The sequence below is a fragment of the Coccomyxa subellipsoidea genome, assembly GCF_000258705.1.
Source record: "Coccomyxa subellipsoidea C-169, whole genome shotgun sequence".
NCBI lineage: Eukaryota > Viridiplantae > Chlorophyta > Trebouxiophyceae > Coccomyxaceae > Coccomyxa > Coccomyxa subellipsoidea.
Window position 1 is genome coordinate 80,114 of NW_005178037.1, and position 22,041 is coordinate 102,154.

The 22,041-nt window shown below is 53.0% G+C and overlaps 4 protein-coding genes and 1 non-coding gene across 5 annotated transcripts; 3 read left to right on the forward strand and 2 right to left on the reverse strand.

Annotated features, from left to right (window-relative positions):
- Positions 1–2,346: 2,346 nt before the first annotated feature.
- Positions 2,347–5,520, reverse strand: COCSUDRAFT_28481 (initiator tRNA phosphoribosyl transferase; the record flags this gene model as incomplete). The annotated part of the gene is made up of 8 exons (XM_005648324.1): positions 2,347–2,381; positions 2,648–2,771; positions 3,007–3,220; positions 3,581–3,696; positions 4,108–4,285; positions 4,616–4,752; positions 4,850–4,943; positions 5,155–5,520. Coding segments are annotated over 8 exons (1,263 nt in total), but the record flags the coding sequence as incomplete, so codon positions are not given.
- Positions 5,521–5,675: 155 nt separating this feature from the next.
- On the reverse strand, positions 5,676–9,204 carry COCSUDRAFT_28488 (hypothetical protein). The gene is made up of 8 exons (XM_005648325.1): positions 9,049–9,204; positions 8,599–8,755; positions 8,328–8,372; positions 7,906–8,013; positions 7,369–7,517; positions 6,828–6,965; positions 6,430–6,507; positions 5,676–6,009 (listed from the first exon to the last, which is right to left on the reverse strand). Exons 1-8 carry the CDS (start codon positions 9,115–9,117, stop codon positions 5,926–5,928), a joined length of 828 nt encoding a protein of 275 aa, XP_005648382.1. The 5' UTR covers positions 9,118–9,204; the 3' UTR covers positions 5,676–5,925.
- A 261-nt stretch (positions 9,205–9,465) lies between these two features.
- On the forward strand, positions 9,466–14,829 carry COCSUDRAFT_53136 (3-deoxy-D-arabino-heptulosonate 7-phosphate synthetase; the record flags this gene model as incomplete). The annotated part of the gene is made up of 11 exons (XM_005648326.1): positions 9,466–9,597; positions 9,649–9,844; positions 10,076–10,277; positions 10,477–10,598; positions 11,202–11,445; positions 11,879–11,984; positions 12,413–12,520; positions 12,878–12,928; positions 13,183–13,272; positions 13,591–13,807; positions 14,171–14,829. The coding sequence occupies 11 exons, from the start codon at positions 9,466–9,468 to the stop codon at positions 14,218–14,220; spliced, it is 1,518 nt and encodes a 505-aa protein (XP_005648383.1). The 3' UTR covers positions 14,221–14,829.
- A 337-nt stretch (positions 14,830–15,166) lies between these two features.
- COCSUDRAFT_47028 (SET domain-containing protein) lies at positions 15,167–20,773 on the forward strand (the record flags this gene model as incomplete). Its single annotated transcript, XM_005648327.1, has 9 exons — positions 15,167–15,421; positions 15,653–15,796; positions 16,454–16,615; positions 17,418–17,588; positions 17,899–17,946; positions 18,252–18,383; positions 18,762–18,903; positions 19,526–19,627; positions 20,682–20,773. The coding sequence occupies exons 1-9, from the start codon at positions 15,278–15,280 to the stop codon at positions 20,771–20,773; spliced, it is 1,137 nt and encodes a 378-aa protein (XP_005648384.1). The 5' UTR covers positions 15,167–15,277.
- A 57-nt stretch (positions 20,774–20,830) lies between these two features.
- Positions 20,831–20,904, forward strand: COCSUDRAFT_t30. Its single transcript has one exon. It is a non-coding gene; the product is annotated as a tRNA-Asn (tRNA).
- Positions 20,905–22,041: the final 1,137 nt, after the last annotated feature.

Consider the following 22,041-nt stretch of genomic DNA (forward strand, 5'->3'; position numbering starts at 1 on the left):
CTAATGAGTTGGCAGAAGTCAAAGCCAAGACAGGCCTCGTGTGGCTTCCAAAACCGCACCGAATAGCTACTAGCAGTGCACTGCAGAGTCTGCAGCTCTGGCCTGCAGCCTCTCCTGATCTGCACTTGAATCAGTCTGAGGAAAGAATCATGGTCACCTCAAGGTACTATCAACGCGAAGCGCTAGGAATTATCCTCTTGCTGTTGAGTGCATCCTTCTGGCTACGGACTTACAATGCAGACTGTGGTCTTCAAACATTTGCAAGAGCCCAGGAAAGGCAAGACCCTGCCACAACCCATCAGCCTTGGACTGTGCAAGGGCAACAAGGCCCTTTGCTGAACACTTCAAATTGTTATTTTTGTTATTACACAATTTTCCTGCCAGAGGCAAGGTGCGTCTGCAGACAAGCTGCATGTGAAGGCTACCAAAATCCTGCGCCTTCATGGCATCGCCAGATCCAAATAAGACCCAATCAACCGTGGGCACGGTGCCCAGTATTTATACCGCAACCCGCCAGCCGGGGCCCAACTTTAATATAGTGGCTTCAAATGGCAGACGGCTTCATCATACCATCTGCATGTACGCTCTGAAAGAAATTAAAGACCTGCTTCAGGGAGCCGCGCGTGGGCCTTGCGTTGGGGTAGCAACCGCTGACTAAAGCCAGCCGCTGCCTCACGTCACCCTTAGTCACCCATCGCTCTCCCGTTTCATTCTGGCCTCCCCTCCCCTCATCGGCGCCAGATGACACGCCTGCTGACTGACATGACTCAGCAGCATCCTTTGAACCTACTGCAGCCCCGGCTGCCGTCCTTGGTTTTGTGGCAGCAGCAGCCTCTGATCGCAGTTCACTATCACGCTTTCCGTGTGGGTCCGTATCCTGAGCTGAACAGGAGCCCTCTTCGTGTCTGGTCGGCTGGCGCCCAATCTTGTGTGCCTGTGCACAAGCATGCTCAGGCCTTGCACAAATCCCAGAAGCTCCTCTCACTACACCTCTGCTTGCCGACTCCATGCATGGTCTCAGCAAGCAAAGCTCGCACACCAGTCCTCATTACTTTTATTATTATGATGATTAATATTATTACAGGTCGGCAAAGCTGAAGGCCACACGGCATACATGTAGGGCGTCTGTAGCCACGTCTGGGGGACCTACAAAAGTCTGCAGCCTGGTCTTGTATAACAACTCATCAAACCTGATGTACCAAACCCTCATGCACTCCCTGTACCGGATATACACCCCTCTAAATCCGATACCCCTTACATCAGCAAAAGAAGAGAGGGTGTTTGAGCTTGTGCACCTGGGTCACAGGGTCGCTGGGTGGCGGCTGGTATGCATGTAAGAGGTTAGGTGATCTGGTGCCAAAGCATGCGATGAGCAACGCCACTGCCACGCACACGCACAGGTCCAGCCCTGCATGTGCATATAGCTTGATCAGGCCACATGCTCCTAGGAATATCTGTCATGGATGACTGTCTTGTGGGTGGAAACCAGGGCGATTTCGGGATTATGCATGTTGTGGGGTGCATGATACAGGATATAGGGCAGTACATGGGCATGCATACTTCACATGGCCGTGTGCATCTCCTCCACTAATAACACAGCCTCGGCTGCATCATTTACTCGAATGGTATACGAAACCTGAAAGCAAAGAGGAGTGCACAAATGTGTCTCGGCATGGCACTGCTGATGCTCACAGAGCCCACCACTCTCAAGCCCCCACGTAATTGACATATTTGTCAATTTTAGTCTATAGTCTATATCAGCTTAGATATACCGATCTCCCCTCCACTCGTTACACATGCAAGCGAATGTCACAGGTGCTCACCGTCTGTATCGTGCACCAGCACCCGCCGCCCAGAGCACAGGTGGTGTGACAGGAATTGCAGAGCTGCCGGCAGGTGCGCTTGGAGGTCCCTGCGGACAGTGTTTCGGTTGAGAACCTAAGCTGGAAGCCAAGGTCGCCTGAGAAATTGTTTTGACGGGCTTCACTGGAGGATTTTCATCACTAGAATATTTTGCAATTAGCCGACTTGCTTGCATCAGTCAATGCAGGTCTATGCTCAGAGGGCTACAAGCTTGTCGAGGCAAGGCAAGTGAGTCCACTGCACAGGTAGTGCAACACAAAGTACAGAGATGCCGGCAGGTGAATATCCGCAGAACCCACTAAAAGAGCCCTGCATTTTTGTCATTTTGAAAGACCCCCTGCCTGCGGCTGTGCTTGGAGTCCTGGGAGGGCAGATGGAGGTAGCGGGTCACTGCTGCTGCCGTGGGGCCTCTCACAAACTCATAAGCATCGATTATGTCACCGGGCCGGGCCGGCGCGGCCGTCGCGCCGACGCGCGGCCGCCGCAGCTCGAAGCCGGTTTTGAGTTCCTCCGCCATGCTGCCATTGGAACACAGAGAGGGATCAGTCAGGTGTAATTCTGCCTCAGAAAAGAGCAGAATCTCAGCCTAGGGGTGTGCTTCATTCTGGGGAAGTCAAGGGCAGCTTTTGCGGGAACCTAAAAATCTTAATAAGCAGAAATCAGCAGCTTGGTTTCGTCAGCCATGGCTGGTTCTCCCTCAATTGCATGTCGACTTGTGGAGGGGATGCAATGAGTCCCTGGAACGTCAAGACGAGTCAGAAGAAGTTCAGTATTGACTCTGTACCTGGGGTGCTCTTTTGTGCCCAGAGTGAGGACCGCGTCGACGTGGCTCCAGACCTCCGGCGCCTTGCCAGCTGCCAATGCTCCAAGAGCAATCCCCGTCTCCCCAATCCAGTACAGCCCGTTGCCTGCACAGCGTCAATCAGTAGAACATTATCTACATTGTGGCACCAGCTTTGTCCAGGAGCTGAAGTATCATCACCAAAAGAGGCGACAGGAGCGCTCAGGACAGCGTGCATGCTTGAACAAGCTTGTGATGTATGGCAAAAGGACCATTGATGGTCTCTTCAGCGTGCAAAATCAGGGAGTGGCCCTAGTGATGCATGCAAGTAATGTGAGTCGAAGATAAGACTGCAGACATACCTGTGCAACGAATTGATGAAGACTGGCAGCTCCTGGCGCCCACAGGCGCCAGATTGTGCAGGCCGTCATCTGCCGGCCACGCATGGGCATGTGCCGGGAAGCTGCAGGGTACCTGCGGAGTCCCAGCTTCCTCCTGCGCGGAAGGTGCGGCGCCGTGGCGCAGGATCCGCCTGACCACCTCGTGCACGCCGTCCGGCCCGGCGCTGACGAGCTCCTGGATGAGTGACTTGTCCATGTCAGCACACCAGCACGTGCCACAGCGATCGATAAGGCTTTGCTTAGTGTGGTATCACCGCTTTTCTTCAACGCAAGAGAGAAATAGCTGCCATGTGTCCTTGACAAGCCTGCAGAAATGCTGCCAAAGCAGCTGAGCCAAGGAAAATGATCAGCAGTGGGAACTTTGCGCAGCACAAGAGGACCGGAGAGGTGCATGGAAGAGCAGCCCTTTGCCCTGGGCAGTCAGCTTCCTTGGCGCTCATTGGGTGGCACAGACAGCACCCAACCATTTTGACTGGCAACTCAAAGTTTTCAGGAGTTAATATGTCTGCAAGGTAGCTAGGATATGCAGGCACACCTCCTTGTGCGCCCACAGCAGCTGCGGCGTGAGCCCCCTGGCCCAGCTCTCCTCATCGTCGCCCGCCCCTGGCACATACTCATACGTCCCGCCGCCTCCCTCTCTGCTGCCAGCCCCTGTCCCAGACACATGCATATTTGTGTGACAGTAAGTTTTAACGCTAACCTCCTTTCTGCTGCACAAGTTCTCGTCAGGGTAACAGTCTAGTCACAGTGATTGCCTGCTTGTCCCTGAGACAGCCTGTCCAGCTGCACATACTGTAGTTGTTCTTGCAGAGCAGTAGCAATGATCACTTTCAAGCCACGTTGCGCTGCAGCTTTTCCTGAGGACAGACCTTTAAGAGAAAGTCAGTCCCTTTTTGCCCGATCAAATTGCTCTCATAAAGCTCATCAGAAGCCCCTTTTAGTGCCTGACAAGCTCGAGCTGATCTCTGTAGCAAGTCACGTTCACGCCTTATTACCATTGTCAGGAGGTTATGCATAATTATCTTGCTGAGCCAGCAGTTCAGGCTTTGTTCAGTGACTCACTGACACTACGCCGCTGCCGAGCGTTTGGCAGGGAGGCGGAGACGAGGATGAGGGGTGTGAAGGGTAGATCCGCCGGCTGGGTGACCTCATTGAGCCAGATCTGGCTGCGCTGCGACACCCACAGCGGCCTCAGCGGCTTAGTCAGCGCCAATGCCAGCCCCGCCACGTCAGCGCCCACCTGGCAGCGCACATGGCGTTCAGTTGCCTTCAGCTATCACTTGGAAGCTTCTGGCATCCGGAGACAATGGCTTGCTCATGCGAGTGCACTGATCTGCTGAACATGCCAGTGCGTTTGTCCAAACCTGCTCGACCCAATGGTACCTAGTACCCATCTTCCCCGATACTTTGGATTAAGTATGCTACTGTCAGCTATTTGTCATGCGACTGCATCTTGCTCAGATGCTGACGGCAGTGTGTGCCTTGTGGCCCTTGTAGCCACATGGGGCAAGGGACTTCTTGCTGCTCACAGCAGGATGCAGGCGAGCCATCAGCCGGCCATTGCACTCACCGCCAAGAGCTCCTGTGCCCAGCCGTCCAGCCGCATGCTGATCTGATTTGCCTCATTTGCCGAGATCCAGGGCGGTACATGCAGCTCAGTGTCCCATTCTGGCGCCTCAGGGGATGATCTCCCATCATCTGTGGCACCTGCCCCCAGCATAACGTACTCTTTGTGGAGAGAACTTGATATGCGCAACATCACCTGCCCGGCCTTCATGCATGTCAGGTTGTGGGGGTATACCACATGCGGCACCTGTATCAGTACGCTGCTTGCGCACGAGGCTGACGGCGTGGTTGATGACTGCTGCCCATATTGGGATGGTCTTTGTGAAGGCATCCTGCACCGTGAACAGAGTAATCCCTTCAAGCCACACTCTGGTAGACACATATGGCTCGGATTGCATGATGAGCGCAACTGTCTCGTCCATTTTTATCAAAAATCAGATGTCTTTTAGTCCTACGCAGGTGCTTCAAAATGATGGAAGGACCATCTAGTCCCCTGCAGTACTAGACATCGCTTTCAAGCCTAGAGGGGGTGCGGGCGCTCACTGGAAAGGTCTTTCCCCGTCGGGTAGCATCCACAATCAAGCATCCACCTTCACAAGCCGCTAGGTGCGCGACGTGTAGGTTGAGTCTGGTGATGCTGAACCCCCAGTTGCCATAATGGCCATCAGTGGATTTGAAGTAGCAAGTCCCGGCGCAATCCGGCGCGTACCATAGCCCACAGCGAAGGTTGGCAATCAATGACAAGCTAGGGTAGATGCTTGCAATCTCCTTCACGAAGATCACGTCTTCTATCACCGAGTTGATGCAATTGTACAGGCCGCTTTCCTCCTTCTTGAGGTGACGCAGGAGCTTGTTAACGGACGGCTGTACGTTGAATTGAACAGTTGAATAACCTGAACCAATTGCCATGTCCGTTTTTATGCCGAAGTGTGAAAGCTTTCACATTGCAATTTCGCAGTAAACCTTTCCAAATCCCTTGCGTTAGATGTCAGGGGCCCCCGGGGTTTAGAAACTTTCTGGCAGCCTCATCAAAGCCAAATCTATCAGAGAGCAGCAGCGTTGCTGTGTGGGTGAATGGTTACAGGTCAGTACGAATCTCACAGCCATGCGCAATAGGCAAGGCAGGCGGCTAAACACGCCACCAGTGTTACATCTTCTCAACTCGATTCACTCAAGACACCGTCAGAACCCGTCCCTACCACTGTATTCGCTACAGCACAACGTCTACCCTAGAGAAGCCCGCCAATAGACAAGCTGATGTAGACTGGCGCACTGCCTCTGCCAAACAAGCGATGAGTCATGCATGAGAAACGCTCAGGGGGTGAACTTGGTGGCGGCGGCGAAGCCGTTGTTCACTGTGGGGTTGGCCAAGTGGTCGTTGAGGTTGGCAATGGGGCCCTGCATGCATCAGGATCCTCGTCAGAAACGCTGTTTCCTTCGTGTTATTCAGATTCCTCCCATCCTGACGTCATTTTTTGACGCTCGCACTGCCTTCTACTGTATATCTACGTCTGTGCATTCTCCCTGGTTTTAATTGCCCTTCTGCGGGCACGTGTAATTAGAAGTGCAGACCTTGAACACAGCAGCATGCTTCATTTTCAATCCACAATTTGCGACTTGCATGTGAGCAGCTGACGCTTGTATCTGCACCTGGACCTCTTATCACACTGTCAAGTTGGGACGGCTCAGAACTCTTGCCCTCAGCATGCCGATGCCTGGGGAATCCCAGGAGCCGAAAAAATCACTGAATTAAAGGCTTCTAGGACTATTTTCTTCAATTGAATTGTATTCAGAATTAGGGAAAGTGCTGGCGCGCACCTTGCCGGTGACGATGGCCTGCACGAAGAAGCCGAAGTTGGAGAACATGGCAAGACGCCCGTTCTTGATCTCCTTCACCTGCAGCAGCAAAAAAAAATTTAAGAAGTGGCCTTTCCTCTGGTCTTAAGTAAAGAGAGAATGCAAGAAATGTTATCCACTGCTGCACTGCCAGAACAACACAACAGGTCGCGTTGCAGTGCACTATCGGTGGCCAGTCGGCATGTACGCAAAATTATGGACATGTTAATGCAGCTGCATGTCTGGAGCCTTTACATGAACCATGGTTATGCAACTAATGATCTTACGACCGTTAGTAACCGCAGCAGGAAACGCCGCGCGCACCATGAGCTATGCAATTAGTGATCTTAGTAACACCGGGGGGAACGCTGGGGGCGCACCTTGAGCTCTGCGAAGGTGTCGGGGTCGTCGGCGAGGCCGAGGGGGTCGAATGACTCACCCGGGTACACCTTGTCCAGACCCTCGCCGGCCGGGCCGCCGTTCACACGGTAGCCCTCGATGGCGCCCATCAGGATGACCTGCAGCAGGGCAAAATGGGGTCTGATGACAATACTTGAGCATTAATCCCTTGTCAAGCTCTGGGTGACGCTTAACAATTAGCACAGACGCTCTCCACAGCAGAACAGAGCAGGCTTTTCCAGACAGAATGGAAAAGGCATCCCAAGACAGAAAAGATACCCAATGCAAGCGCAGGATGGACAGGCATATGCTGCCGGCCCTTTATACTTGCGCCATCCAGCTAATTTTGTGTTCTTCTGCACATCAAGAGCAGCCAGTGCACTTCGCTGACACGTTGTGGGACTCTATTGAATATTCCAAGAAATAGGCAGAGCAGAAGAGCCCTTCCACTTGGCAGAGATGTCTGGGGATATGATTTTCATTTCACAGCAGCCATTGGACTTTGCAGTGCAAAGAGCTTGCCTGCACGGCGACGGTTGCGATGATGTTCTTGGCGTTGATGAGGCCTGGCACTCCCAGGTACTGGATGCCCTTGGGGCCAAAGATGGTCGCGCCCGCGTCAAACCAGGCCACGTGGTTGGTCTGGTCCAGCAGCTCCGGAACCACAATGCCTGCGCAGCGTTATGTAAGATTTAGTGAACCCCGCTGACTCATTGTTACGCAATTGCGCAATCGATCTCCTGCTGAAACTGCTCTGATCTTGCTCTGAGCGTGCGCTCTGCAACAGGGAAGATTTCCAGCAAGGCCGTCCCGTGCCAGTCTTCCTAATCTTATGAACAGCAAGGACGTATGCAGACATTGTCAGCCCTTGGAAAGTTTGACAGTATGGGCTTGTTCCTGAACAAAACACGGATGCCAGCTTTTGTTTGGGGGCATGGACATCAGCCTTCATTGCTCCCGCAGCGTGCAACGGCAGCATCTTGTTTCAAACAAACTCAGCAAAGACGAGCGCTTGCTTTATCTCCCAAAACCCAGCGCAACTCATAAAGGGGCGCGTACCAAGGGCACCGAGCATGGCCCAGCGAGCGTGAATAACCTCGATCTCGCGGTAGCGGGAGAAGGTCTCCGGGTCCGCGGACAGACCCGCTGTGTCCCAGCCGTAGTCACCTGTAGTCATACAACAGTCACATCCGTTAGTAGTTAACTTTGAAACTCAGGCTGTTCCTGCCAAGAGGCAAGGTGGGTCGGCAGACAAGCTGCAGATAAAGGCTGCCACGGTCGTTCAATGTGCTGAGACGAAAAAGGTGTGAAGCCAAATAGCAAGCGCTGGCTTGCTGGCTGTGCAAGCTGAGCTCCACAGGCTACTCTTGACACATTGACTGCACAAGCTTAAGGCTGTTCTGGAACAAGTGGGGTTTGCGGAAATAGTACAGGCTGTCTAGAGGCGCCACAATTTGACAGAAGGGGGCCTAGTTGCGTACCGGGGAACTCTCCGTTGAGGTATGAGGGGGACCTGGTGAAGGCACCTGCATCAGGCACAGCAAGATGTTGAGTCTGTGGAAGGTACCTAGTAATTCAAGTACCAACCACACAGACAATCTGTCTTCTGCATCAGAGCCATTTCGGGGGAGTGTCTGACTAACCAGTAGCAAGGTCGTGTTAGAAATGCTGCATAAGTTGACCTAGTAAATATTGAACGCCGTAGTGCTGGTCACAGGGGTGGTGCTTTCTGGGTTGGCATGGTGCGCTCACCGAGGTAGCCCGGGCGGTCGGCTCCATACCAGAAGGATGCGCCGGAGGCAGACTTTGCCTTCGAGGCGGTCTTCTTGACGGCCTTGGTGGCCTTGGCAGCCGCCTTCTTCACGGTCTTCACCGGGGCCTTCTTCGCTGCCTCAACGACATGGCTGGCCTGCGCCGATCAACACAGTGCTGTCAAAATCTTCTCACGCCACCTCATGCGGATCGTCTTCTGTCCATTCTTGGAAAGAGCTTGGGGTCCCCCTTTTCAGCTGTCAACCCCCCAAATCGGGAGACTTATCAGGAAGTTCACTGTATCCCAGTCGGTTCGGGGTTGCAAAAGCAGGAGGAAAGCTCCGCGTCTACCACTCAGACTCCATAACCTGATCGTAGTAGTGTAATTGATGCCTCGTTGCACCAAATGTAATTTTCTCTGGCCCGTTCAACGCCCTGCGGGGCCCTCACCTTGCGCTGGGTGCGCGCGGCCTTGACCTCAAGAGCAGAGCCCAGGAAGGTGGAAGTCATGGTCTGCATCTTGACGAAACTCTACCGGGAAATGATCAACCGCGAAGATGCTTCCCCCAGATCTTGATTGCCCGATTTGTGAGGTGGGCAAAGATGGTACCTTTTGGGCGCTGGTTGGCCGAGACGCAGATCTCTTATCGAGCAGCGCGCCATGCACAGCATGTTCCTCCAGATTAGGCGCGCCTTTAAATCTCCTTCATACTAGGGTTGAAGAGCAGGGGGTGGTTGTCACGAGGGTTTGAGGGTGGCAAACAACCAAATATCAGTCACGGTGACATAAGATATTGGCCAGTCACGCCTGGGCTCAGGCAGGGCGCTTTGCATAGGAGATCAGGCCGTGTGCGAGCAATATTCACGATGTTGGTTGCGGAGACGCCACTCGCAGGGTCTGTGCTGCCCCAGGGCGCCACCCGGCTCGTGTGCAAGTCGGCGTGCAGGCGCAGTCGCAGCAGGCGGCAGCAGACACGCGGTTTCCTGCGCCAGCAGTCCGTGAGGGCGATAGCTGAGCCCCTCCTTCTGCCCTTCGAGAAGGATGCGGAGCACTTGTCTGCCTGGGCTCCCGAGAGCTGGCGGCAGCTCAAGGCTCAACAGCAGCCAAACTACCAGGATGAGAAGAAGCTCAGGGAAGCTGTGGAGACAATTTCACGGATGCCTCCGCTCGTCTTTGCGGGCGAGTGCAGGAACCTTCAAGCCAGGCTAGCAAAGTGTGCGACTGGGGAAGCGTTCCTCGTGCAAGGTAAGATTTGAGTAGTCCACTGTCTGTACTATTCTCTTTGTATCACTGGACACACCTGGAGGCGACCTAAAGTCTGTGTCTGAGTGTCTTTTGTCGTAATAGTTCATCCGATCGCGCCCCTGTTGCAAAACAATCAACTTTCTGGTGAATGGGATATCCCTTCCTGTCACGTAATGTGCCAATCCTCTAGAGAGGCGCTGCCCCTTACGGACATTTTCTGTCCTCGTGCAGGTGGGGATTGCGCGGAGAGCTTCTCGCAGTTCAGTGCCAACAGGATCAGGGATTCTTTCAGGGTACAGCTCCAAATGGCTGTTGTGGCCATGTTTGGAGGTGGTGTGCCAGTGGTGAAGGTGGGCCGCATGGCTGGGCAGTTCGCAAAGCCCAGGTCGGCGGACACAGAGATCCTCGATGGCAGGGAACTGCCATCCTACAGGCAAGAGTTCGACCTTTACCAATCCGACATCACACGCTCACGGCTACTTGCAGGGAGAGGTACTGAATGCCAATCTTTAGGCATGCATGACCGGATCTATGTCCGCCAAGGTCACATCCTAGAAAAAAAAGGCTGGCCTGATCAGGTCTGCCCCCTGATGACCTTGCAGCTGACAGATGCGACTGTGTGCCCAAAACAGGGGTGACATCATCAACGGGCAAGAGTTCACCTTGGATGCGCGCGTGCCCGACCCGATGAGGCTGGTGCAGGCCTACAACCAGGCAGCCGCCACGCTCAACCTGCTCCGAGGCTTTGCCACCGGTGCGCTTATGGCTCACACCATGCTGCGTGACATTTGGGACCAGCACAATCTGGCCACCCGTAGTCTGCGCCCTCTGTGCAGCATAACTTGCGCGCAGGCTGTGCCTTCTTCATTGCACCTTTTTGGTGCGGAACAACCAGATTAGAGCATGCATCTAATGGCAAGTCTGCGACCCCACTGTAGACTTTGTGCCTTTGCTGCAAACGTGATGCACTGGCGCTGTATTGCTGGTTCACACTCGCACTCAGGGAGCTGGTTGGCCACAAGGCAATTTACTGCACTCCCTGTCTGAGAAGATCTGGATGCCGTTGGTCATGCCTATGACTGGTGGAGAAAATGCAAGAACCGAGGAGAGTGGAAAGCATTAATACAGGTGTAGCTTGACGTACCTGATAGTCAGGACTGGAGAACGTGCAATAATAAAATACAATGATGACATGATGACGCCAAGTCACTGACTAATCTTACTACCGCCGCCAGGTGGCTACGCTGGTCTGCAGTGCCTGCATGTTTTCTGCAGGTTCATCTTGCCTGTTCAGGAAAATTTTGTCCACAAAGAGTAAGAATTTCCGGTCACTGACTAACTTTACTAATGCTGGCAGGTGGCTACGCTGGGCTGCAGCGAGTGATGGAGTGGAACCTGGACTTCATGGGCAAGAGCGACGAGGGGCGTGCATATCTAGACGTGGCCAAGAGGGTGGATGAGGCGATCCAGTTCATGGTGGCATGCGGGCTCGATTCCCACACCGCCATCATGACTGAGACCGAGTACTATGTGAGCCACGAGTGCCTGCTGCTCGACTACGAGCAGGCTCTCACCCGCGAGGACTCCACCACCGGCCTCTGGTGATTCTGCTCTCTTTTCCAGCGCTCGAGCACCCCTGGCAGAGATCTCCATACAATTTCTGGCAATGTTTCACTTCTTTTGAATTTTCAATTATTGATTGTGGAGTTTCAATTTTTTAATCGTGAATTCACCATTTAGGCGGCACGTCTGGGCCCCTCCATTGTAGAACACTAGGGATCAAGCCTCTGTTGAGTTATGAGCATGCCAGCGCATGCTTGGCAGCTTGCCAGCAGGTTCTTGGGGTCCCCTCAGTGAGCCTAAATCCCTTTCAAGGCTTGGGCATGCTTGGATGTCAGCACGTAGTTGGCAGTATGTCAGCAGGTCTTGCGGTTCCAGCTCGCTCAAACCCCTCTTGAGGCTGGGATCTGCTTGGATGTCCGCCTTGTGCAAGCTGTCAAATGAAGCTGAATTTGTTTTGCATCCCTGCGTCAGGTACGACTGCTCGGGGCACATGCTGTGGTGTGGTGAGCGCACGAGGCAGCTGGACGGCGCACACGTCGAGTTCATGCGCGGAATTGCGAACCCCATCGGTGTCAAGGTGCGCACCATATTTGACCCTTGCATTTATGCAGTCAGAGAAGTTCTGCAGTCAGGCAACCGGGACGCTTTGAGGGGAAGCAAGATAGTGCTATGCCACCTCAATCCACCGCTTCCACGTCCTACCACCTGTGCATCTGTGCAATTGAAGAGAGTTTCCTGAAGCCGGGTGGCTGGGAGGTGCTGGGGAAACACTTTGTCTGTGCCATCATGTCTTCATCATTCAGCAGTTCTCACGCGCACTTCTTCTGCTACCGCTCTCTGTGCCATGCTTGCAGCCAGACAATTTGCTACCGCTCTTTGTGCCATGCTTGCAGCCAGGCAGCGAGGCGCTATGAGGTTTGTATCCGTTGTCAGGCTGAGGTTCGTAGCGAGTTGGCATGCCACAAGGTAGTTGTGTCTGATCAGATGCCCAATACTGCGGCGCAGGTGTCGGACAAGATGGACCCTGGGCAGCTGGTGTCGCTGATCGCAGCGCTCAACCCACAGAACACCCCCGGCCGCCTGACAGTCATCATCCGCATGGGCGCCGACAAGGTGTGTGCACCACCCTGGGCTCTGAACATTCCTGAGGCAATTAGAACATGTGGCTGTGTTGGTCCAGGCTGCCATGTGCTAATGTTGAACAGGAGCGCAGCTTGTCCAAGGAGTCTGATGCACAAATAGCCCTTCAGAGGGACTTACTGTACAAGTAAGCAAGTACATACGGGATACGCAATCAGCTGCAGCTTTTTTCTCCAGGGCGCCTTAAAAATCAGCTTGTATTGGGTTGTTGTATGCTTCCTATCCTGATGCATGCCCTTCAAGCAGCACCAGAAGTCTAGAGAAGAAGTAGATCTTGCCAGTGCTGTCAAATCGAGGGGTTTGAGCATGCAGCCGGCATGTGCTGCGCAGGTGCGCGCGAACCTGCCGCGGCTGGTGGAGGCGGTGAGGAACAGCGGGCAGGTGATAACCTTTCTGCCCCAATCCCTATCTCCCAGTACCGGTATTGGTTTTCATATGACTGCAGTGCCAGGCTTGTCTTCTGTGCGTCCTGCACCAGGCTGCGGACTATTGTACGCTCCCTAGATGTGATTGCAGATGCCCTGCATGTCTGCCCTCCTGGCCCTCGGGTTTTGGGTGTGCCAATTCTACAGCAGTAGAATTTATAGGGCGCCCTGCGTGGGGGTCATATGGTTACTAAAGGTGACTGATTGCAGGTGGTGACGTGGGTGTGCGACCCCATGCACGGCAACACCGAGTGCGTTGCCGGCTACAAGACCCGTCGCTACGAACGCATCCGCGCAGAGGTGTGCGCTCCGCCCACCGAGTCAACTGCCTTGGCCCTTTAGTGCTATGTGTTTCGGGCAATGATGCCTGCAGGGGCACTGCCAATCCTGATGGCTGCATTATCATGGCACACAGGCTGTCTGGCGCCATGTTTCCACACCATTGGTATTGGGAGGAGCTGTTGCTTCTTGTGCCTTGTGCTCACTTTGTTGCATTGCATCATAAGATGCAAACCGACATTTTTGCTTGATCCAAAGGATGTAAGTTTTGTACCTTGAAAGGAGGAACTGCCCATCTTGATGCCAGAGCAGGCAGTGAGTATTGTGCCTTGTGCACAGGTGGAGGCGTTCTTCGACGTGCACGAGGAGTTGGGCACGGTGCCAGGTGGCATCCACCTGGAGATGACAGGCGATAACGTGACCGAGTGCCTGGGCGGGGGGTCCTCCATCCTGGAGACCGACCTCAACAGCCGCTACCACACCCACTGCGACCCCCGCCTCAACGCCGAACAGGCCCTCGAAATGTCCTTCTACGTCGCCTCCCGCCTCGCGCAGAGTGAGTTTCCCAGCCCCTCAGGGTTTGACAGGCCTCCCATGATTTGACAGGGGCATGAAAGTAAGTAGGCTGGCAGGAGTAGTACACAGCAGCTGTTGGGGCTTCGACAGTGGCCTTCCACGTCGGCCCGCGCCTCACGCTTTTAAATAGAATTGCAAAAAATACTGGCAGATGCAAAGCCGGAGGCCACAGAACATGCACTTCTGCCCAAACACGAAGTGTCTGTGACCCTATGCAGGTATGCTGCCTTCGTGTGTGCCTTTGGGGCGTGCTGCGCACGCATTGAACAATTTCGTCTTGGTGTAGATGTGCAACCATAAGTTGGTGTTGAAGCATGCTGACATGGACTGCTGCGCTGTGCAGGGAAAGAGAAGATGGGCCTCGGCTCCAAGCCTACAACCATCCTGCGCTGAGCATCTCAGTCAGCACCGGTCTGGAGCAGCAGTGATGAATGCTATCTCAGGACACTTATTGGGAACGAGCCCCCTTCAGGGTGTTGTTGTAGGTAGTCAGCAGCGCAAGGGACCGTTATTGCATAATGCTACCATTCTCAAGACACTGTCCTCTGTCTGCTGTCATCTTGCTGGAGTAGTTGCCTCGGGTTGCGCTTAGCTTCTGTTTTCTCACTGGACACCTTGTTGAGACAAGTGCTTGGCGCAGCATAGTGTGCCAAATCTTCAGGAGCAGTGGACGCGCAGGCAGCAAATTTGCTGAGTGCAGTTTGCTGCTCTCTGGAGGAAGTATATAAGGCACTTGACAAGACTAGGCATATGCAGACATCTGCTGTGTGGTGGGGTGACATCTGCTAGGATGACGGTGGGTGCTGGCTCTTGACTCATCAGACAGGTATTGGAAGATTGTAAGGAGTCTGTGGCTGTTGGACAATCTGCACACATTATGCCATTGGTGCAATGTATGCATGACTCTAGATCTTTGGGTTGGGTGTGTTGTGATTCAAGCAGCACTGTTTTTGCTGGGAAAACGGGTGAGGCAGGTCTGATGTAAAGCCAGGGCTGTTGTCAGAGATGGTCAAAGAGACAGCCTGCTGATCACTGTGATACTCTAGCGCGCTCGCTAGCTGTAGCCACTGGCCGGGGTGTTAAATTTAACGTCAAGTTAGGCGTGTTGAAAGGTCGGTATCTTAATGTGCAACGAACATTGTTTCGGCAGTGGACTACCTCACCATCAGTCAGGTACTGGCCCGAACAAAAGTCAAGCCTATCTTCGAAGGTGAAATCATAACAAGCATGCAGCATGAGAATGCATGTGCCCAATCTGGGCTGCCCACAGTGCACACACACTGTGACAGGGACTCCAGAAGTTGAGAGTTGTCGATATTCAACACAGGAAGGTATATCGGGCAAAGATGACATGGGAAGTAATATAAAGCGTACTTACATTGAGTACAAGTCTGCTGAAATCAATATTTTGCTATGATGTAGCGATGCGTTGGCCATCGACTCGAAGTAGATGCTGATGTCAACAGACAAGAGTCTTCGATGCAGTAGTATGATTGTAAGAACACATTGCTTCCTGCTGTTGTTTGTCCCCGCCTGCTTGCCGTCTACAGAACAGATCGAAGTGCTGGATTGGGTTGACAGCAAGGGCGGATATGTACGCGTCATCTTCCGCAAAACATTATCTACGCAATGCTTGTACTTGTAAATAGAATATTCAACCTTATTAAGGAGCGTATGGCAATTATAGTGTCTTTAGATGCTCGAGTACTGCTGGTATGTTCATGGCAATGCAAGGGCGATCTAAATAGCACTCATCATCTCACCAATAAGATGATCATGTTCGTATTCAGGTTATCAATCTTACATGGTATGTTCACATCTGCAGGCTCATCTGTCTGTGGGCACAGTCAATGATGCAGGGCTGAGAGGCACCCTCGCAACGCGAGACATAGCCGAAGGAGAGACCTTGGCATACATTCCAAGGGAGCTCATTGTCGAATTTGGGGCGCCAGCGCATGATAAGCCACCAGTAAGTTGCGCTTGCTCACATGCATAATGCCTTGCTCGGCTAGGTCTTTGCCTTCACTATATTCTCTGCTGATCACAGCTTAGCTTCGATCAAATGCACAGCGTGATGCAGAGCGTTGTTTTCATGCCATTGGCCAACCTGTCCGGCTAGGTCTTTGCCTTCACTAAAATCTCTGCTGATCACAGCTTAGCTTCGATCAAATGCACAGCGTGATGCAGAGCGTTGTTTTCATGCCATTGGCCAACCTGTCCGTCTTTTTGTACATATTAGCAGTCTGATCAAGCGCTTGATATGACCAAACAAGTAGGAGCAAGGCATCCCAGCAATCATTTGCACGTCCACAGACATGGATCAGTGCATGCCTCAATCAATGAGACACAACAGCAGCGTCTCTGGGCCTGGAATGCACCAGCTGGGCAGCTGCTGAGCCCGTTTGTTGGAATAGCCCAACCTCTGAGGCTGACATGCATTTCTTGAAATAACACAGCCTCTTAGGCTGGCTTGCAGCCTCCACGCAGCTTTGACAAGCGGACACATTTGCCAAAGTAATACATTTCGTAACGTGTTAGGAATCAGGGACCAGTCATTCCCCTTTCTTTTGAACGTGACGCGCATGACTGCAACGCCAAGTCAGGCGCGTGCTGATGTGGCGTGCAGGAGAACGCCGCGCGGCTGCTGGCGCGGCAGCGGAGGGACCCAGCCTGGCACGCGGCGTTCCTGCCCTACTGGCGCAGTCTGCCCGCCCCCGCCAGCCGGGCAATATTCTGCAAGGAGATGTTCACGCAGCGCCACAGAGACCTGCTGCAGGACGCCGAGATGGTACTTCGTATCCTCCTCATACTCCGTGACATGCCTTAGAAAGACGGAGCTGAAGTACACAAGTATATGTCTGCTGCCGGGGGGCATTCAGATGGGTGCTGTTTGATGCTGACCTGGCTCGAGGCCCCAGAGCAAAATATTTGCAAGACCGACTCATCTGGCGCACATCACCTTCTCACTGCACTTGGGCATCAGCTCTGCTTGACTGTACATGCAGCTGCCTTGTGTGTGCTGCAGACTGTGCCAGGGAAAAAAATCAAAGCAGGACACCAGGAACCACATTTACATCCGATGCCAGCACACGCCGCTTCCACACCCGCAGTTTGCTGTTGTCATTGTTGATGCACAAATCTTCAAAGCCGTCCACTGTGCAAAATGATAGGCGAATCACACGTCAGGCTCAGTGCTGCAGGCCAAAACCCCAACTCTTGTCGGACTCACCAGATCCAAGCAAGACCTGTTCAATCGTTGGAATGGTGCTCAGTATTTGTAGTGCCCCCCGCCAGCCAGGGCCAATGCTGGATGAAATATCCTTTCATGCTTGCCAGGCAGCAGTGGTGGTGGAAGAGACAGTGGCAAAGCCATGATCATTGTTGAGGACCACCTCTTTCTGCGGGCTCCCTTATGCTGCTCACCCCTAAGTCCTCCAACCCTTTGCGGGCAGTGGAGGTGGTAGAGGAAACAGGGGCGGCAAAGCCATGATCAATGTTGAGGCCTAGGCCTCCAGCTTGCCTTCACATGCAGGCCAGCCACCAAAATAGGCTCCTCATGCTACAATTAGACGTCCTATATTCCCTCGCAGGCGGCGGTGGTGGTTGAGGAGACAGGGGTGGCGAGGCAGGTCTACAACGGCAGCAGCAGCTGGTGGCAGCGATGGCTGGGGCAGGCGCCACCTGTCAGCCTGCAAGGTCTGCTGCCAGAAGGAGCCGCGCATAAAATCTCCTGGCAAGAGTTTGCCCACACAACCTGCCACGTGCGAACTGCTCTGCGTTCCAATATGAAGGGCTTGGCCCTTGCAATTTGCAGATTGTTGGTGCTTGCATGCCAGTTGCACAATGGGGCCCACGACCTTGACACCAGGAGAGAAAGAAGACAACCTTCCCGTGCTGAGCTAGAACACGAAAACATTGAAATATAGCAGTCCTTGCGCATCAACGTGCGCATTCGCTCCCCTGCTCTGAGATGTGTACCGGCAAATATCGCGCCATTTCTTGGACACTTGCGAACAACACATGCAAGTTCCCTGCACGTGACAATAGGCTGAGCCCGTGTGGCAACTGCAGGTGGGCGCATATGGGTTTGGCTGCCGGGGCGCGTGGGGCGGGCGGCGGGTGCGTGAAAAGAACCACAAACAAACACCAGCTCATCATTCAAATATTTGCAGTAACTGCTGTGCCAATTCGCACAACCTGGTCACCTCATCATCAAGCACCTGCCTTCACTGATCGGGCCGCTGCACCAGTTAAACATGCAAAGGCAGGTTGTGCTCACAACGCAGTCCGTGGCACTGATACCGAGAATTGTTTCCGTGATCCCTGCCAACACCCTTACGCATGTCCTTGCAATCTGTCCTAGTCTAGAACAGATGGACATGACCGATGTCCAAACCTCAGCATGTGATGTATGCATGCAACAGGTGTGCTTGGTGCCATTGCTGGACCTAATGAATCATGCTGCTCCGGACCTGGCGAATGTGATTGTGCACCAGGATGAAGGGAACGGCTCTTACGGGTGCACCGCCACGCGCGCGATACGGGCCGGCGAGGAGGTGCGCCAGAACAGGCTACAGCAGATTGATTTTGAATTCAGGCATCTCAATTTTGAAATCAAATCCACTCGCCATTGCCTGATCACAAGGCAGCGGGCCAGCTTTCCCCTGGGCACTCATAAGTTGCTGTGCTCCAAATCAGTGCGCCTTGAATCGCAGAGAAGTATCTGACCCTCCACATGTTCTTACCGGAGGCTTGAAGCACGCAAAAAATACCATGCCGATTTGCATTTTATTCTTAAATTCTCCTGCTGATTCCCGCCACTGAAATTGGCAGCGTGCAGCAGTGTTGGATACTTAATTTTAGAGTACAGAGCACTCGCAACCATTATTTTGCCGCTCCTTGGTAAGCTGCAATGTGATGTGGCACAAGTGCAGGTCACGCAGACGTACTCAGCAGCGGCGCTGAGGAGCGATTACTCACTGCTGCACTACGGCTTCGTCCTGGATTCCGAGCGGCCGCTGCTGGCAGGCCTGGATCACATGGCGCGCTTCGAGCACGACAACGATGACTTATACCGTGAGTCACCTCGCTCACTTAGATGCTTACATAAGGTGATGACACATGCGCCCCAAAGCTGCTCTTTATAGCAGCACCTTTAGTATGCTGGGAATCTGGATAAAATATCCGGCCAAGGATGTTGCAAGCCACCAGGAGATAGGAAGACCCTATGTGCCTGCATGTACAATTTTTTGGGCACTCTTTTATGACGTCATTTCGGCCCCGGCTGGCGCGGGGCGGTACAAATACAGAGCACCGTGCCCACGGTTGATTGGGTCTTGCTTTCGATCTGGGGAGTCCAAACAAGGGGTAGGATTGTGGCAGCCTTTACCTGCAGCTTCTCTGCAGGACGCCCCTTGCCTCTTGGCAGGAAAAGCGTGTGATATATTGATATATTTTACGACGTGCAGCTTTTTGACCCAGCTGATCAGGACAGCAGTGCTGAGGCAGGAAAGGAGTTGCAGACCTGCTGTTGCCGTGCAGCTGCGCTCGATAGAGAATATCAAAGGTCAACAGATTATATTTATGGCCCATTTGCCGTCCAGCATACTGTATTCTTGCATGTCCCACCTGCGAACCGAATCACAGTCTTGCTTGTCCCACTGCATCAGAGAGAAAACGGGTGTGCCTGTCTGCGTAGTGCAGCACCAGAGCCTGATGTCACATGAGGAGGCACAACGGCTCAGTGGCATTCTGGCATCGTTCCCCACAACAGAGGCGGAAGATCTGCAGCTGCTGCAAGGTATGCTGCAGTTGGATCTGTAGTGCTCTTGCGCCAGGAGTTGGTTTTGCTGCTGCTGCACTCAGTTGAACCTGCGAGGCAGCCCTCTCTACCTTCATTGGCGCACGCTCTGTCTGTCTTCATGTCTGCATTCTCCCTTGGCTTGATCATCAATGGTTGGGCTGCATTTTCTGTTGGCTTTGGGCTGCGGACACGGGAGGCACCTCAACTCCTGCTTCTTAGAAGCTTGCGCCTGGGTCCTTCGGAATGGTGCAGTTGCTGCGCCTTTTCTGTGATATACACAAGCCTCCTCTGCCTTGACAGATCCTGAAGCCTGGGCCTCATCACTGAGGGTCCCACCCTTGGCATGGTGCAGGCAACTCTGGACTGGACGACAGGGATCGGCAAATTGTGAGATTTCGGATACAGCGTAAGCGAGCATTGCGGAACATGATCATGCAGATACAATGGCAATTGCAGAAGACAGCCAGTGCCACTGCCCAAACTGAGGACAGGAGATCTGACGAGGCTCACCTTGACTTATAACGTTGGCCGCAGAGTTGAAATCAAAAGCATTAGCTTGTCGCTGATCTTGGTGTGTTCAGGACATATTTGTTCAAGTTTCCCTGTTTATGTGTCTTCTCAGACGGAATCGACAGCCAGCTGTCCTGTCGATGGGACCGCTTGTGGGTTAAGAAACTCTCACCAGAGACAACAATGAAGCCGATATATGTCAATACAGGTCTATATTGTTCTCACGAATCTTCGGCTCAAAGGGAATGCGCGCAGTGGCATTTTGCACTCCCATCCTGTGCTGCACAGCTTCCGCGTCACCTTCCTTGTGTTGTGTGGGCTCGTAAAGATGTGCAAATCGCTGCCAATCGCAAATATTCATCTGCAGTGCAAAAATAGATCAATCAATCAACTTTCTTGACAAACCCCACCGGAGAAGGCCGTGAGAACCAGCATGCGCTGGCAGACCCATCGTGGCCACAGTCGCAGATTCGGAGAGCCGTGGCTTGTGCACTCCACTCTGAGAGATGGAATGTTGAATCAATTGACTTTTGCTGCACAGGCACGGGTGCAATATTCGTCCCACCCGAAGACCTTCGCTTGAGACGTGTTTCCGAGGTTGTCCCAGTCAATCGGGAGCTTGTTGGTATATAGGTACCCTCAAATCTCTCTCCATCAACAAGCATACGATACAAAGCTCTCGAGGAACATTCTCGATTAGCTCAGTTGGCTAGAGCGCACGGCTGTTAACCGTGAGGTCACTGGTTCGAGCCCAGTATCGAGAGCAACATTCTTTTTCTTTTTTTGCTTTTTTTTTGTTTGTTCTGCTTCTCAAAAAAATTCGGCATTGTTCTTGAAGCACGCTACATAGTATTTCTTGCGAACGCTTACATATTATCTCTGGGTGTGGTTTTGCCATCAGAGACGGAGTAAAGAATGTGCGCCTCACGCAAGAGTCTCGTGAGCAGCCGGCAGCAACCTGCCGCAGCGGCTGCAGACTGCCGGCGGTTGGTCGGGTCATTGAGAGCAAATGGGTGCACATGTTTTGATAATTGTGAACGATAGTCTCACCCGTGCTACAGCCTTGAGAGCATGTGTAAGTATAGCTGCTGGTAGTGCTCAGTTCCACGCCTCCATTATAATGAATATGGACATGTCAAGGACAAGAGACCTGTGCCAGCTCTCTATTATCGGTGGCGCTTTGAAGATTTGTGATAAAAGCCCACTGTGCTGGCAGAGCTAGCGTGAAAAACAAAACACTGCATTCTACCGGCATATTGTCTTTGGGACAGCTTGCATGCGCGACTACCACTAAGCTCCATTACTGTACTATCACATGCCTTAGCCTGGAACCACATCAAAGTTGTAAAGATTCAAAGCAGGTTGCTGGCAGCAGCTGTAGCTTGAGATTGGAGGAAGCCTATATTTAGGGTTTAGGGTTGTTTTTTTGCATTGTTTGCAGATCGATCTGCTCAGCCTCAATCCATATCCCAATGTCCGTAACGCCATTGGGGAGGTGACAAGGAAGTTTCTTTCCTCCTGAGGACCTCCTCCTGAGGTGTCATGCATGCAGATGCTGAGGTAAACCTTGATGTCCACGTGCAAAAAGCGTCCTCCTGTGACACGTGCAATCCGACCACTGACTTTGCCCAGAACCAAGATGAGCTCATCTCATTCACACCTTGACATAAGAGGAAAGCTTCAGTTTCTCTTCCCTCAGATCTGTGCTGCTGCGGGCCATCTCAAAGTCTGACTGGAATGGGGCACCGTTCGGTACTGCTGACGTTGGCGGCTTCTTGCATCATCCTTGCTGCCGTGTTCACTCCCTCGGACGGTACGTCCAGCAATCAGTCGATTCCCAAGCTCCAACAATGATCAGGAGTGCAAGCCTGCGTGCTCGACGATGCAGGGGTTTCTTTAAA

Coding starts and splice junctions, on each gene's coding strand:
- COCSUDRAFT_28488 (XM_005648325.1), bottom strand. CDS start 9,117: ATGCAGACCATGACTTCCACCTTCCTGGGCTCTGCTCTTGAGGTCAAG. Junction 8,014..8,327: donor CCTCAACGGAGAGTTCCCCG/GTACGCAACTAG, acceptor GTATGACTACAG/GTGACTACGGCTGGGACACA. Junction 6,010..6,429: donor AGGCCATCGTCACCGGCAAG/GTGCGCGCCAGC, acceptor TGATGCATGCAG/GGCCCCATTGCCAACCTCAA.